The sequence below is a fragment of the Corythoichthys intestinalis genome, chromosome 13, assembly GCF_030265065.1.
Source record: "Corythoichthys intestinalis isolate RoL2023-P3 chromosome 13, ASM3026506v1, whole genome shotgun sequence".
Lineage (NCBI taxonomy): Eukaryota > Metazoa > Chordata > Actinopteri > Syngnathiformes > Syngnathidae > Corythoichthys > Corythoichthys intestinalis.
The window spans coordinates 22,401,804-22,418,473 of NC_080407.1; the positions used below are offsets into that span (position 1 = coordinate 22,401,804).

A 16,670-nucleotide genomic window follows, 5' to 3' on the forward strand; every position below is an offset into this window, starting at 1 on the left:
AGTACAGCCAGTGCGCTTTTCATTTGAAAGTCCCTATAACTGGCATTAATGAATGCATATGACAGATGTCATTAAGTTTAATCTGGCAGATTATGTCACTAAATACATTTATGTCCAGCTGTGATTCTTTACATCCATTCAAAAGTGCAATTTGCTGGATGACACAAAATGATATCTGTCATAAGCATTGATTCATTTTCACTAAACAATGTTTCTCGCACCGCAAAATGAAACCGCATATTTTTTTCCCCCCCACTGTTTTTTTTGATAAATACTTTTGAAAACCGCACCATGCACTGAATCCACGAAACCGCAAGGGATCACTGTACTTTTTTCAGACGCGGTGGTAGTCCATAAAATACATCAATGGTTTTCCTGTGCTGGCAGGTTTTAGGAGATATCTTGCTGAATGGCAGGAGCCAGAATCTCCTGGCTGTAAAGAGAATGTTGAGCTCCCCCAAATCAAAGAGGAGGAGGAGCCAGAGCCCTGTCAACAGAAGCAACTTCCAATCAAAAAGGAGGAGGAGGAGGAGCTGCTATATGGTAAAGAGGAGGAAAAGGAGGAGAATATCACCAGGTGGACTGGTGAGCACTTGAAGAGTGAAGATGGTCCAAGTAACGCCGGCAGAGGGGCGGAGCCTCCAAGCGAGGGGAGTCGCAGTAGCTCAACAGAAGAATTGCAAGCAGACATTTTCATCGCTCCATCAAACAGAAATGGCACCACGTCACACTCACTTTACAATGATGATGGTCATAAGAAATCTTACAGTGACAACAAACTCTATAAATGCTGTCAGTGTGGAAAAACCTTTGCTACCAAGCAATCATGTTGTGTGCATATGAGGAGTCACACTGGTGAAAAACCTTTTTCCTGCGCAGTTTGTGGTCAAACATTCAGTCACAAGATCACCTTAAAACGACACACAAGAACCCACACAGGCGAAAAACCTTATTCCTGCTCAGTTTGTGATCAAAGATTCAGTAATAATAGCAACTTAAAACAACATACAAGAACCCACACTGGCGAAAAACCTTTTCCCTGCTCAGTTTGTGGTCAAAGATTCGCTCAAAAGCAATACTTGGAAGTACACATAAGAACCCACACTGGTGATAAACCTTTTTCCTGCTCATTTTGTGGTCAAAGATTCAGTCAAAAGAGCTCCTTAAAAAACCACACAAGAACACACACTGGCGAAAAACCTTTTTCCTGCTCAGTTTGTGGTCAAAGATTCGCTCAAAAGCAATATTTAAAAAGTCACGAAAGAACTCACACTGGCGAGAAACCTTTTTCCTGTTCAATTTGTGATCAAGGATTCTCTCAAAAGCAAAACTTGAAAATACACATGAGAACCCACACTGGTGATAAACCTTTTTCCTGCTCAGTTTGTGATCAAAGATTCAGTAACAATAGCAACTTAAAACAACATACAAGAACACACACTGGCAAAAAACCTTTTTCCTGCTCAGTTTGTGGTCAAAGATTCGCTCAAAAGCAATACTTGAAAGTACACAAAAGAACTCACACTGGCGAAAAACCTTTTTCCTGCTCAGTTTGTGGTCAAAGATTCGCTCGGAAGGATCAGATGAAGAGACATGTGTGTGTTGATGTGAAAAGTAGTGGCCAATGACTGTTTTGCCTGTCATCCATGCTGGCTTCATCAGATTTTGCACGCAGGTGAGGTTAGGGTTGGGGGTTATGTTCATATTCGTGGTACACTTTTTTTTTGCGATTGCATTTTAGTTTGGACTTTGCCATTTTGTGTTTTACCTTCTCTGGCCCTTAACGTCTTTCCCTTGGTTCTCTCGCCGACTGGCATTATTTCTATCATAATCTCCTATTTTAACTACACTTTTCACATTTAATATTTGAAACTGCAGACCCCCAAAATTTAAAATAATTTATAAAAATTGTCTTTAAATAAATATGGAAGTTTAGAATACATTGTTCACTATTGGAAAAAAAAACAAACAAAAAAAACTGGCTCACAAATGAGTTTTTTGTGTGGGGGATAATGTAAATATGTTAGAGCTGAAACGAATACTCGAGCAACTCGAGTTTAAAAACTGAGCCGAGTAATTTTATTCACCTCGAGGAATCGTTTAATTTTGCCAGCTCAAAGCATCACGTTTTGCCCGGACTACTTTTAATGCGGGACAACGCGCTGACGTCACGTGCGTACAGGAAGACGCAATAATTAAAAAAAAAAAAAACTTACCGCAGCCGACAGGCCCTACAGCCGCTACAAACTACGCCGACGTTGCTAAAAACTACGCCCACATGATGCTAGTGTGGTAGCAGATAGTGTCCGATGCGTCTCATAGATAACGCATGCATTTAGGAATAGATGCGATATGACGGACTCGGCCGCATCTGGGCAGCGTTGGTAAACAGCCGCCATCTTTAAGCAGTAGACTTCTCTTCGCTAGTAAATATAACGTTACTGTCACACGATCACGTAACGTTAGCTACTCGGAGGGCTAGGTTTTTATTGATTATGACCACTGTCGATGCGTGGCTAACGTGTCTTACATACAGGCTTTATTTAATCAGTAAAAACACAGCGCTGTAGAGTGATGAGGGTGTAAAATTAAAACATAATAAAGATCACTGTCAGTTTTAGCTCAGTAGTCACCAAGTAGCACTGGTCCCTAATGTGCTCCAATACAGCAGGTATCATACATTTATTTTGATCACTGCAAAAACTCAAAATCCTATCAGTACTTACAGTTTAGACTAACTCAAAACTTAAATAGAACTTAAAACTAGCTTGACACAAATGGAAATTAAATTGAAATAAGTGGGGAAAAACACGTAGCTTTCAAGTGATGTGCGTTATCAAGCGTAATTAGTACGTAATTGGTACGAATTTTTTATTTTTTATATAAGATCTAGAAGTTTTTTGAGTGAAAGCAGTGAATTTTTTTGGGGGCAATTGTTGGCTGGTCTCAACAATGTACATCGAAAATAAAGACATTGATTGACTGAAAATGGTCCAATATTGGATTGAATGTCTTTTTTCTCATGTATATGTATAATTGCTCTTTACCTAAAAATTTTTTTATCCGATTACTCGATTAATCGATAGAATTTTCAGGTGATTACTCGATTACTAAAATATTCGATAGCTGCAGCCCTAACATATATATATATATATATATATATATATATATATATATTAAACAATCACTATTATTACTCATGATTTACAGAGTATGAGGGCCAAATAAAGAAAAATGAAAAAGAATAAAGGACTGACAGTAAAGTCATGTTCTTACTACAAAATTTTTTTTTTTTTCTTGTAGCAAGTCAAGTTTTGGTATATCATTTTTGTTAAAAATAAAGAAATAAAGCACACAGAATCATTTCTGTATTCAACTTTGCAAATTATCTATGTTTTGTGTTGAAAATGTTTTTGTTTGTTAATAACATGTTCACCACCTGATACCTACAGGGGTCGCATTGAATAATGCGCTATTGGAATGGAAAAGTTCACTGTTGCCATGGTTTGTTTGTAATAAATTCTACACAAACTTCCTCGTCTGTGTTGAATCCACATTATACGGCTTGCCGTTTCATTACAAAGTGGCCTTATTTACTCTCCCTTTCAAACTAGTTTTCACTTTTAATATTTGAAACAGCAGACCCCAAATTCCAAAAATTAAAAATCATTCAAAGTACTGTAATGAAATTAATATGGAAAATTAGAATATATTGTTCAATATTGCAAAAATACTAATTATAAAAAAATCAATTCTGGCTCACTACTGAGTTTTTTTGTGGGGGGGTTAACGTTACCATGGCGCAAAAATGAATTTTTACTGTGCAAAAACTGACATTTTCTAAAATTCAATTGGAGGTCGAAAATGAACATGATTATGATGATGGTTCTATAATTGTGCCCAGTGGGGAAAAGTTAGCTGCAGATCTAGACTGAGGAGTCCCGAAAGGAAATCCATCATTGGTGTCTTCAAATAGGTAGGTTATATTTTGTAGCCATAATAATAATACTTGGTGTTGCTGTTGATCTTCCGGCGTGAAGAGCTGTTGGTTATTTATTTTAGTGTTGTGAAGAGGGGGTGTTAAACCGAGGCGTATTGGAGCTTTTAGTTTTCAAATGTGTTCGTGTGTCATTGCGCCGTCTAGCTGCGGGGATTTGCATAATCATACACGGTGACTTTTATTTCCAATACCAGAACTCCAGGTGAAATCGAACGCTGTCTTTATAGTAGCTTAGTAGTATCACGTAAACTATTCGGCATGCGTTTGTACTGCCATCGCGCACGCCTTGTATGGAGAAAACGCGCGATCATGACAAATTTGGACCGAAACGGCTGTTTTTGGATGGAAAAAACTAAAACGGATCCTCAGCACCCACTGCTGTGACTTCCAGCGTCCCTGTACCAGCCCCCGCCGATGAAAATCTCTTGTCTCTGCTTCAAAGTGCTTGTACCTCAGCACTTGTTTATTTTTAGTCATAATTAATACCTTTTTATTCAGTCCACTACATTTAAATGTACTTTTTATATTTTATCCTAATATTCTGTGGTGGGTAGAGTAGCCAAAGTTTTTAATCAAGTAAGACGAGCGTTTCTTCTAAATAATATTACTTTAAGGAAAAAAAAAATGTACTCGTTGAAAAGAAGACTCAAGTAATGAGTAACATTGTGAGTAACTGCTTACCATGTCAATTTGTTTTTGTTTTTTTAAATAATGGTATTGATATTTTTTTTTTAATGGTATTTCTTAAACATTTTGTTTCAGCACAACTTCATCTGCATGAATTGTTATTTTTATAAGTATAGTATAGTAATACGGAGCCTCTAAGGGCACATGGAAGAAGAAAGAAAAAGACGGGGGGGGGGGGGTGATGTTAAAAAAAAAAAAAAGTGCTCCTTGAGGGACACGGAAGATTTTTTTTTTTTTGTCAAATCAGAAAAAAACACAGGGCCACGGCACTTCCCCGGCCGGGGGGTGTATGTGGCGGCCATGTTTCCCTCGCGGGTCCACCCGGGCGGACCCGCGTCTCCCTGTACCGGGTGCCGGGGAGGTGCCCTCTGGTGTCATACCGCTGCCCCTCCTGGCCCGGGGGTTGGTTGTGGGGGGTGCGCTTCCGTCCCCTTGGTCTGTCTCCGGCCCTGTCCGCCTCCCTGGGCCGCGGCGGCCGCCACTGCCCCCCTGCCGGCGGGGTCTTCGACGGGGCTTCTTGGGGCCCACGGGGCCTTGGGTGGGGCTTGCTGTCCCTTGCCGGTGGGGTGGACGTCCCCTGGTCGCTGGCGCTTGGCGTGGCGCCTGCTCAGAGTGCGGGTGGGTGGGGGAGGGTGGGCGTTCGCGGAAGCGCCGTGGGTGGTCTGGGGCGGGGATTGATCGGGGCCCTGACGCTTCTCCCGCCCTGCGGCCGGTGGTTCTGGTGGACGGGGCCACGCCTGCGGGAGCCTGCCTCTTAACTCACGCACTTCTCACTTCGGCACTGTAAATATCTTTCACCCGGGCACTTACATGCTCATACATTTCTCCGGGGAGAGTTTGGACAGGGCTTTACAGTCCTGGCCCAGCTCCCCCGTTTTTAATGCACCACACACCAAGGTTGCGGGAGTGGGGTGGGGGGTCGGGGCTCCGATCTTGCATTGCCCCGTGGCAGTTCCTCGGCGTTCTCCTGCCTCCACCTTCCCCTCTCTTCTCTGACTGGACATCCGCCCTGCGCTCCGTCGCGGGTTGCTGGCTGGGCGCCGGTGTATCAGCGGGGTGTTGCCTGCGTCGGCGGGGGACCCTGCCCTGCCTTGGGCTTGGTGGGCTGCTGAGGGTCCCGTGGCGTGCCGTGCTGGTTGGGGGGCTGGGGCTCGTGGCCCGGGTGGGCGGGCGAATGTGGGGGTAGACGTGGGGTTGGTGGTGCGTCCCCTCTTGCCATCCCTGAAGGCCGGTCGATGGGTGCACGGGTGGCCCGGGGGACCACCCTGGGTCCCGGGGGGGGGGACGATGGCTCCTTTGCTGGGCGGCAGGAGGAGGGATGGGCTGCGCATGGCCACCCGCCCCCCCGCCCGCCCTCCCTCCCCGGGCTGGCTGGGTGGGGGCCGTGGCCCTGGGTTGGCGCCCGCGCGGCTTCTCCGCCCGTCTGCGTGGCTGTCGCGCGCCCGGTGGGGCCTGCGTGCTGCTGGAGGTGAGAGAGAATCCTTATTCTATGTTCATCATTCTTGCGACCGTTTCCCACTGTTGTTCGTATTTTTCCATTTTATTTGTCTGTTTGGCAGATATTTTCTCTAATGTTATATATTCAATGATTAGATTTAGCCACTGGTTAATGCTAATGTTTTGTTTGTTTTTCCAATTCAACAATATTGTTTTTTTGGCTATCGTTAGACTTGCTAGTAGTGGACGGGTTTGATGGATAGAGATATTCACTGTATTCAGATCGCCAAGCAGACAAAGAGTTGGAGACAATGGAATCCTGCAGTTCAATAGGAAAGAGAGTTTCTTCGTTACCTGTGCCCAGAAATCTTGTATTGGTTTACATTGCCAAAGAGCATGAAAGTATGTATCTGAAGTATCTTCGTTGCAGTTTGTACATTTATCGGATTTGGAGAACCCCATTTTGTACATTTTAGATTGAGTAATATTTCATCTGTGCAGTATTTTGAACTGTATAAGCTGAAGGTTCTTATTCTTTGTCATTATAAATGTATTTTTACAGATGTTGGACCAATAGTTATTATCTAATGTTACCGAAAGTTCGTTATTCCATTTTTCGATTGGTAGGCAAGTAGAGTTGTTACATGAGAGGGCTTTATATACTTTTGAAAGTATTTTTTTTGTTGAGGATGTATATTTATTATTTTATTTACGAAAGGTGGTGGGTCTAACGTACCCGTTAGTGATGGAAATTTGCTTCTGATGGCTGCCCTGATTTTATTGTATTGCAGGAAATTGACCCCTTTGATCTGGAAATCTTGCATTATTTTTTCATATGACATGAATGTATTATCTTTAAACAAATGCTGTAACTGGTTTATTCCCGTATCATCCCATGCGCTGAAATAAATAGGAATTTTATTAACTCCAAAGTCTGGGTTGTGCGAGATTGGTGAGAATTTACACGGGGCTTGTTGTGATTGCGTAATTTCCATACCTCTCCACCAGGCTTTCAAGGTACATGCTATCAGTGGGTTTTTGAAGCAGCTATGGTGCTTAATACTAGAGCTAATAAAGGGGAGGTTTGCCAATTGTATTTGGTTGCAGTCTGTTTGCTCTAATTCTAGCCATGACTGTTGTTCAGTGTTAAGATATAAACACCTAATAAGATATTGTATTTGATTTGCTATATAATAGTGTTGGAAATTAGGGGCCTCTAGACCCCCCTCTGGTTTATTTCTTTGCAATTTGGCAAGGCTAATTCTGTTTTTCTTGTTTTTAAAGTAGAATTTTGTGATGGCTGAGTCTAGGTCTTGAAACCATTTTTGAGTGGGTTTAAAGGGGATCATTGAGAACAAATAGTTTATTTGTGGTAATACTTTCATTTTGACTGTTGCTATCCGGCCCAAAAGTGAGATGGGTAGATTATTCCAGTGTGTCAAATCTTCACATATTTTTGCTAAGAGGGGTGTATGGTTTAGTTTAGTTAATTCTGTAAGTTTTGGTGAAATGTTGATTCCAAGATACTTTATATTCCCTATTGGAATATTGTGATTTTGATTTGCAGGATTCCATGAGTTTGTTGATAAGGGCATTATAATTGATTTTGACCAATTTATAGCATAATCTGATATTTGTGCAAATGTCTTTATTAGTTCAAAAGTCTCATGTAGGGAGGATTCTGGTTTTTCTAGATATAAAAGTATATCGTCTGCGTATAAGTTAATTTTGTGTTCTGATGTGTGCGAGCAGATCCCTTTGATATTAGCGTTTTGTCTTATTGCAATTGCTAATGGTTCAATAAATAGAGCGAATAATAGGGGTGAGAGTGGACAGCCTTGTCGAGTTCCCCTTTGAAGACAGAAACTTTGTGAAATGACCCCATTTGTGTTTACAGTGGCTTTTGGGGCGTTGTAGAATATTTTTATCCAGCGGATAAATGGCGCACCGAAGCCAAATTTTTCCAAAACTTTGAAGAGAAAAAACCAGTTGACTTTGTCAAATGCTTTTTCTGCGTCCAAAGAGAGGATAATTGCTTTCTGTTTATAATTCTGTGCAATATTAATAAGATTTAACAAGCGTCTTATATTGTTTGTAGAGTTACGTCCTTTAATAAAGCCGGTCTGGTCTTTATGAATTATATTGGGAAGAGTTTGTTCTAATCTAGTAGCTATAGCCTTTGCAATAATTTTAATATCTGTATTCATTAAGGATATTGGTCTATAGTTTGCTGGTTGGGTTAGGTCTTTCCCTTCTTTTGGCAGTAGTTTGATTACTGCAGTGTTCATATTGTCTCTAATTTGACCCTTGGCACTGATTTCTTGAACCATTCTATAGAAAAGTGGTGCCAGCATCATCCAAAAGTGTTTAAAATATGATGTCGAGAACCCGTCGGGCCCCGGTGCGCGACCTATTGGCATGTCCTTTACGGCATTCCATAATTCAGCGAGGGCAAGTGGGGTATCTAGCAATTGTTGGCTTTCTAAAGTTATTTGGGGGATGTCAAGATTATTAACGAATAGGTCAATGTCTTCATTATGATCGTTTGTCCCCGAGTATAAGTTTTTGTAGTAGCTATAGAAAGTTTCGTTAATTTTTTTGATTGTGTTATTATGCCGGCTGAATCTTGTATTGTTGTAATTAATGTTTTTTCTTTGTTACGTTCGAGTTGGTTTGCTAAATATTTCCCGGATTTGTTATTATGCTCAAAATTGGTATATCGTAGTTGTTGTAACAGAAACTGAGTTTTTTTAGACAGAATACTATTGAGCCGTTCTTTGGCGCTGAAAAGTTCTTTTGTGGTATTGTCTGTGGGATTATTGCCGAATTCCTCCGTCAGTTGTTTGATTTTTATTTCTAATTCGTTTTCCAACTTCTGTTCTTGTTTTTTTTTATATGATGAATATGAGATAATCTTGCCTCGAATTACGCATTTTCCTGTTTCCCAAAGCAATGACGGTGAGATGTTTGGGGAATCGTTAAGTTCCATAAAGTCTTTCCATTCTTTCTTAACAAATGTATCAAATGCTGGGTCATCTAATAAGGAATCATTACAGCGCCAGGTTGCGTGGGGTATCGTGCGGGAGTCAATTTTAAGGGCTAAAGAAATTGGCGACTTTAAAAAAATGATTCACTCGCATATTAAACTTTTAAACAAATTACATCACAGTGAAAAAATTTGCGTCTGTAAATAAGTCACGGATATCTACCTCATAACTTTCACTTAATTGTATTTTTTTTTTCTCATTACTGTCGCATTTTCCCCAATATTTTAGATGATAAATAATCGATCCAAACAAAGAAATTTTGAAAAAAAACCAAAACTTTTAAAACAGTAAATATATGAAAATCTCGACCATTCTTTGATGTCTGCGATTTCTGCATCGCAACCCTTGTTATATTACCGTGTTTCACCCATGAAATCCCCTAAAAATCCGGCTGTGGCCATTCACAGCTGTGTCTTGACACTCGGTGATACATGCTCCATGGAGTTGAGTTTTTGGATCGAAACAAGGTGAGTATGCGATAATATCACGTTAAAATCATGGCGTCTTTAATTATGCTCTCTCACGCTGTCACTTCCAGTTAGGATTTCGCTGTTTAATTTTTTTCTTTTTTAAATGCCCTCCTGTTCAAAATGTTTCTTCCCCCAGAAAATAGAGATTTAAAGCTTTCCAATGATGTATCACACATGCATATAGGACAATTTTGAAATTTGGCCAAATTGGGGGTCTCAGAGCGGAACTTCAAGTCACCTCAGTGTTTTTCGATATATATATATTAGTGCTGTCAAATGATTAAAAAATTTAATCTAGTTAATCATATGTCAACTGTGTGATTAATCATGATTAATCACATTTCCCTCGGAATGAATAAAGTTGCTCTTCAGGAAAAAAAAAATCTAGGAAAATACTATAATTCACTTAAAATTTGTTTTAAGATTAAATGTATGATGTGTGAATGAATTAATACTCAACCAAATAGAGTTTTAAAATTTTATTTAACAACTAGGACGTATAAAATAAAATAAATTGTCTGTATTATACAGCAAAGAGCTTTAACAGATTGAAGTGCCTCAGACTAACAATGTAGTATGGTGACCCTTCATTATATGACATAATTCACCCACGGAACTTGTGTGCATAGTTGGCCGAGCGCGTTACCGGCTACGTCAGTCACGTGACTGCACGTTACGGCTGGATTCAGAGTTCATAGAGAGTCCCAAGCGGCCTACAGGTGTTGTGCCGAAAAATAGCCGCCCCGCGTGAAATGTCCCCCCTGATGGGAACGCTTATTTATAACGCTTTATTGAGGTGAAAACATCAAATGTTTTCATGGACGCATTACAGCAGACGTGTCCAAAGTCCAGCCCGGGGGCCAAATGCGGCCCGTGGTCAAATTTCATCCGGCCCCCAGCCTCTGTCATAAAATCAATTACGTCTGGCCCGAACACAGACTTAATGAATTGGTCAGCAGTACTGCAACCAGCATATGAAGTAGTTTACACACAAACTGCTGCCCCTCATTTACCCACTAAAATGCAGCAGCAGTTTAACCCTTTATTGCCAAATGTATCACATTTGATACAACTAAAATTTCATGATTTTGAGACTAATTTAGAATTTTGACATTTCTTTTTGATAAAAAAGTGATGGATGCAAGTCAACATATGCATCTGCAGGTTCCATGAGAAAAAAAACACATGATTAAGCATGGGTTATAGATATAGAGCGCTTATTACACATATTCTAAAATGGTGACAATCAACAAAAAAAACAAAGTTGCCTGTGATGGCCGCCGCTTCAAGGATAGGTGGAAATTAGACTATTTCTTCACTAAAATATGCAAAAACTGTGTCTGCCTCATTTGCAAAGAGACGTCGCTGTTTTTAAAGATTTCAATGTGAGGCGATATTACCAAACAAGACACACTGACATGTACGGCAAGATTACAGGGAAGATACGCAGCGAGAAATTGAAGCAACTTGAAGCTAGTTTAATGTCACAGCAGCAGTATTTCACAAGAGCCCGAGAGTCGAAAGAGAAAATAATAATTAAGCAAATGTGACACACTGAATGGCTTGCTAGAAAATTTGTTTAAATATATTGTTTTACATAAAGGACGTCAGCCAAGGTCGGCCCCCCACATTTTTACCACACCAAATCTGGCCCCCTTTGCAAAAAGTTTGGACACCCCTGCATTACAGTAATGGCTCTACGACTGTAAAATCAGTTTTAAATAAATAAACTACACAAAATACTTGTACTGTATTTTGGTAACAAATCGTGGACTGGGCCACATAACCATCTTTGAACAGAAATGTCTACAGGTTTTCACGACCATATCCATATGACAATCACACAGGTATGACATTTATTAGTTCAAGCAGAGCAAAATAATACATATTCACGGTATAAGAAAATCGTTTCCATTTCCATCGATTGGTAAGAAAAAGCTGTTTGTACGAGTGACGTGTGGGCGCTCAATAATAAAATAAATAAACAAATAAATAAAAATACATAAATAAAATAAACGCTCAATAAAGCGTTATAAATAAGCGTTCCCGTCAGGGGGGACATTTCACGCGGGGCGGCTATTTTTCGGCATAACACCGGACACAGCAACTCGTCTGCTCAACGGGCCAACAAGACTCCCGCATCGCATCCGCCACAGTAGCTCAATTACCGTTTGGCATATTACCAGGGGCGTGTCTAGGATTTTTTTCTTGGGGGGGCCAAACAGGGTCACAATCTGTAGAGGGGTGGCATATTTTACTGTAGGGGTGTAACGATACAAAAAAAGTCACGATTACCTCAGTTTTGGGGTCACAATTCATTTCAGTAAAGTACAGGAATAACATGTTAAACCATTTGCTTGCTCAGCATGTTGTTTATTAAAACAAAACTCACATGATCACAGTAGCACAAATCAAGGATTTGCTTCCTCATGAATGATTAAAATCCTTACCTAATCACCCCAATCATGAATGAATACCCTCTTGAATATTACTGCAAATGTAGTGGCAGCATGCAATCATGGCCTACGTAAACTGACTGCAGGCCAGCGTTCAATACAGCACTGTATTGAACCTAACATTCGATTGCGAGCGGTTTGGTAAATATACATGTACTTTTACACCCCTATTGTATTGACATAAAATGGTTTAAAGTTTCCAATGACAGCTTCTGATTTTAGGTGATGACGATAATAACCAGTAAACTAGATTACAAGTAATGACTTCATCAGGGCCGCCCAGGCCATTTGGGGGCCCTTAGCAAAATAATGCCAAGGGGCCCATATTTTTGGCCCACCATTTCATCACAGTGTACTGGGAAACCCATACATGCAATCCAACCCATACGTCCATATTTTGTATATTAATCAGATTTTGTTACACTGCATACTTCTCACCCCAAATGATTGTCAGTACTTACAGTAGATGGTGCAAAACCTTTTTCTAAAAGAGGAAAAGAAAAGTTAAGGAAGAACTTTTATTTTTTAAGCTTTTAATCAAGGATCAAAACTCACAAAAGTCAAATAAAGCAAACTGTAGTAAACAAAATAGAATATAAATTAAACAATTTCACAGTCTCACAATGTACTGTACAGTCACAACCAGTACAACAGTACACAACTGTTGTATAAAGTGAAAGTCAAATATCACAACATCAAACAACAAATAAAGTATATAGAGTCAGATATTGTACATATTTTGAAACAAATGAATTGCACAAACAGAAGTAATGACCAACTTACTAAAAGCTTCTTTCAAGTATAAAGTGCAAAAAATGTAAACAGAGGATACTTAAATAAAGAACTTTTAATCAAGTATCAAAACTCAAATAAATAAAGCAATTTGTAGTCTACAAAATAGAATATAAATTAAATTTCACAGTCTGCACAACTTCCTTCTTTTTGTTTGACACATTTTAGCACAATTTTACAAAAAAAAAATAATAATAATAATAAAGTGCTATTGCCCCAGAGCAAAAAAGTAATAATAATAAATAAAGGAGGGGAATCATTTCACACTAATGTGGATTTATTTTAGATGTATACGCCTGTTTCCATGACTGTGAGCAAAGCGTTCAACAAAGTCATCTAGGTTCAGCAACCTTGCCCTTCCCCTCTCAATGCTGAGCACTCCAAGGTTACTAAGCCTGTCATCAGTCATTGTTGTTCGCAAATGATTTTTAATAAGCTTTAGTGCTGAGAAGCTGCGCTCACAACTAGCACTGCTCACTGGCAAGGCCAGAGCTATTCGGCACAAGCAAAAAAGTTGATGAAACACCTCTTTGTATGGTTCAATGAAAGTTGTAAAATCCAAAATATTGGTCATTTCAGTCCCACACTGTGCTTTTCTTTGAACAACCTTCTTTGCCTGATACAGCTCATGTTTTAGGTCATCAACATCACAGTCATACAGACAGCCAAAACGTAAAACTGTTGCTTCCTCTAGAAAGCTTTTCCCCTTAGGGTTAAGAGCTTGTATACCCTTCATTATATCACAGTTGTTTTCACTGAATCGCCTTGTAAGTTCTGCGTTCATATTGTCAAAGACTGGGTAAAATACAGCCGTCCTGAACTTCTCTTTGTCCCCATCCTTGGGCCTACGATGACCTACAGTAGACATTACAAGATACTCACTAAGCCTGGAGCTCCCACGTTTCGATCTTTTTTCAACAGCTTCAACTGCTATATTACAATGCTTTGCTGTGTCGATGGTCTGATGCCATAGCTCATCAAAACAAGATCCAGCTCTGCAGCCCTGTAGGGTGTCCTGCAGCGCATTTATTAGGTCCACAGCCCTAGCGAGATCAAGGGATGGCGCTTGCAGCATATCGGAGAGACACTTAGCATCACCAAGAATCTTTTTCATCACTACCAGTGTTCCATTAAATGTCAAGTCTATCTGGGTAAGCAGACCTCTTGCTTCCACAGATCTTTCACCACTGCTCTCTTCAGCCATCTCATGAAGTACACGCAAGGCGGCTGGCAGTCTGTCCAAAAGGTTTTTGCAGGCAGAATACCTGCATGCCCATCGTGTATCACTCAATCTCTGTAGTTCTCTGGGTGCCTCTTTATACATGTCCTTCTGAACTGACAGCCACCTTTCATGAACGTATGAGCCTGACATATACACATACAATTTTTGCAGCAAAGAAAAAAAACAGTCAACTTCAGGCACAGCCTTCACTGAGTCAACAATTACAATGTTGAGACAGTGTGCATTGCAATGAATGTAAAAGCATATTTTGCCTCTGCTTTGATCCTGGCTGCAACCCCACTGCACTTTCCTGACATCACTGCTGCACCATCATAACCTTGACCTACAAGATGTGGCTTATAGTCAAGGCCATACTTCTCCAGACACTGTACTATCTTATGACTGAGTCCTGCTGCATCTAATTCACTGGCTCTTTGGAAATCTAAAAAGCTCTCGTGAACTGCACCATTGTAATAGTACCTTAGTACTAATGACAGCTGCTCCTTTTTTTTAAGATCTTTTGTTTCATCTGCAATAACAGAAAAATAATTGCTTTCCTTAACTTCCTTAATTATTTGTTCACGGACCATATCTGACAGACATTCCAAAACTTCATTTTGAATGGTGTTACTGATATACTTGGCATTTCTTGCACCATTCATTTTCTTTTCAACCAGAGCACTGTGTTTCGAAATCAATTCCATCATTTCTACAAAGTTTCCTTTGTTTTGTGAACTATCACTTTCAACATGTCCCCTTTGAGCAACATTCTGCATGGCTGTAAACCGAAGCACTTCTGCTACTGTCTTTATGTACATCCTGTTTTCTTCAATTTTTTTTTTTGTAGGCTTTGTCCAAAGCCTCTCGTATAGAGGAGTCTTTAATTATATTATTCTTGAATTCACTCCATGCAAACATGGCATTAACATGCCCTTCTGACTGCTCATGCATTTTAAACCCCCCATCTTTATACATGGCTTTTTTCCAATTCGAGTAGCCTCCTTTGGCAGCAAAAGGTGTTTCGGGAATATTGGGCAAGCTAAAGTGTCTACATGCAAAACAATAGGCAGAGTCCTGACTTGTTGAATATTCCAACCATGGGAAATGTTGGTACCATGAGCTGTTAAAGGATCTCTTCCTCCCTGCCTGCACTGTCCTGGGATACATCCTCAGGTATGGCCGTGTTGGTCCATCGGCTGGGCACCGTGATATATCTAGGAAAAAATATATATGTATATTTTTAATTACTGAACGTTTTTATGCAATGATAATAAATTGTAAGTGTTGTTGTGATCTAATCCTGGGTCAGCAATTAAATAATGCACCCAACTGCTTCATCCATATTTTTTGTACAAGTTTTCTTTAATCTTCAAACAAAACTAGAAGTTAAATACCTGATGACTGGGACGATGTGGGGAGCGGAGAATGTGGAGCCTCGTCTGTGTCGCTGCCACTTTCACATATAGACGCTTGTGGATCCTCATCTGAATGGCTGTCACCCTCACTGATGAGAATCTCTGACCACACAAAGAAATATTCAATTAATGCATAAACATGAGGAATATATTTCAACTTGTTGTCTTACAGATAAGTACACATTTAGAACTATTAATTTTATGATATATTTACCTGCTGAATGCTGTCCTGAAGAGGATGCTGTAGCCCCACTGTCTCCAGCAGCTGATCTTTTTTTTTCTTGACAATAAAGAATGTCTCAATGTTTTGAGATCTCTTCATTGTTCTTTCCCTAATTGCCCGAGAAAATGAGGCCACAATGCTCAGGCATTTATCATGTGTCATGTTGAAAAAAACTAAAATCACAGCAAACGCAAACAAACTCAAGTGAAAATTACCCCAACCAAGAAAAAGGCAAAAAGGAAAAAAACTACCAAGTTCTAATCAGTTAAATTCTGTCACATGATTTGAGCTAGTGTTGCTAACATTAGCTTCTTAACTTCAGCTACACAAACGTTACCCAACCACCTGTGACATGCCTATACATTAAACACTAACATTCACATTTTTTTCCACAGTTTGGACATTCTCACTTACCTCAATTATGAATGGTGTCTAACCACCGCCGTGGTAGTAGTGTTCTCAAGAACAATATACACACCAAATTGTCCAACTTGGTCTGTTGTGAATGCATGATATTGACGTTCCTGTGCATCCTATTCGCCACGTGAATGAGGAAAAAGTATTCGATTGGCTGCTTCCTCCTCGACGCCGAACTCAGTCGCAGAAAGTTCAACCAAACCATCTCCTTGGCGGTGCGTTAAATTTGACGAGCGACAGTCAATTTGGCGTCATCGCATCGCCCCGACGCGGCATGCGTGACACGTTCACATTGACTTTCATGGGAACCCGCGGCGCGACAAGCAAATTAAGCGGCCGGTGTGAACGTAGCCTTACTGAGGTGGTGGTTGGTTGGGGGGGCACTTAGGGTGGCCAACCAAATTTCAGGGGTGGCAAATGCCACCCCCGGCCACCCTTGTGGCCACGTCTATGCCAATTTCATAAAAAGGATCCGCCCCAGTGCCTTTTTGAGAATTTTGAAGA

The 16,670-nt window shown here is 40.3% G+C and overlaps 2 protein-coding genes across 2 annotated transcripts in view; one reads left to right on the forward strand and one right to left on the reverse strand.

Moving 5' to 3' along the window:
- The window catches only part of LOC130928054 (oocyte zinc finger protein XlCOF22-like), a 30,884-nt gene extending 26,135 nt beyond the window's left edge, over positions 1-4,749 (forward strand). The window contains exon 3 of the mRNA XM_057854260.1: positions 388-4,749. Within this exon, the coding sequence (XP_057710243.1) occupies positions 388-1,628 (1,241 nt within the window). The 3' untranslated portion in view covers positions 1,629-4,749. The remainder of the gene's footprint in view (positions 1-387) is intronic.
- Positions 4,750-12,038: 7,289 nt separating this feature from the next.
- LOC130928087 (uncharacterized) lies at positions 12,039-15,843 on the reverse strand. Its single transcript, XM_057854314.1, has 3 exons — positions 15,741-15,843; positions 15,506-15,628; positions 12,039-15,325 (listed from the first exon to the last, which is right to left on the reverse strand). Exon 3 carries the CDS (start codon positions 14,259-14,261, stop codon positions 13,167-13,169), a length of 1,095 nt encoding a protein of 364 aa, XP_057710297.1. The 5' UTR covers positions 14,262-15,325; positions 15,506-15,628; positions 15,741-15,843; the 3' UTR covers positions 12,039-13,166.
- Positions 15,844-16,670: the final 827 nt, after the last annotated feature.

What these genes read in the sequence shown, in the direction of transcription:
- LOC130928087 (XM_057854314.1), bottom strand. Translation starts at nt 14,261, where the DNA reads ATGTCAGGCTCATACGTTCATGAAAGGTGGCTGTCAGTTCAGAAGGAC.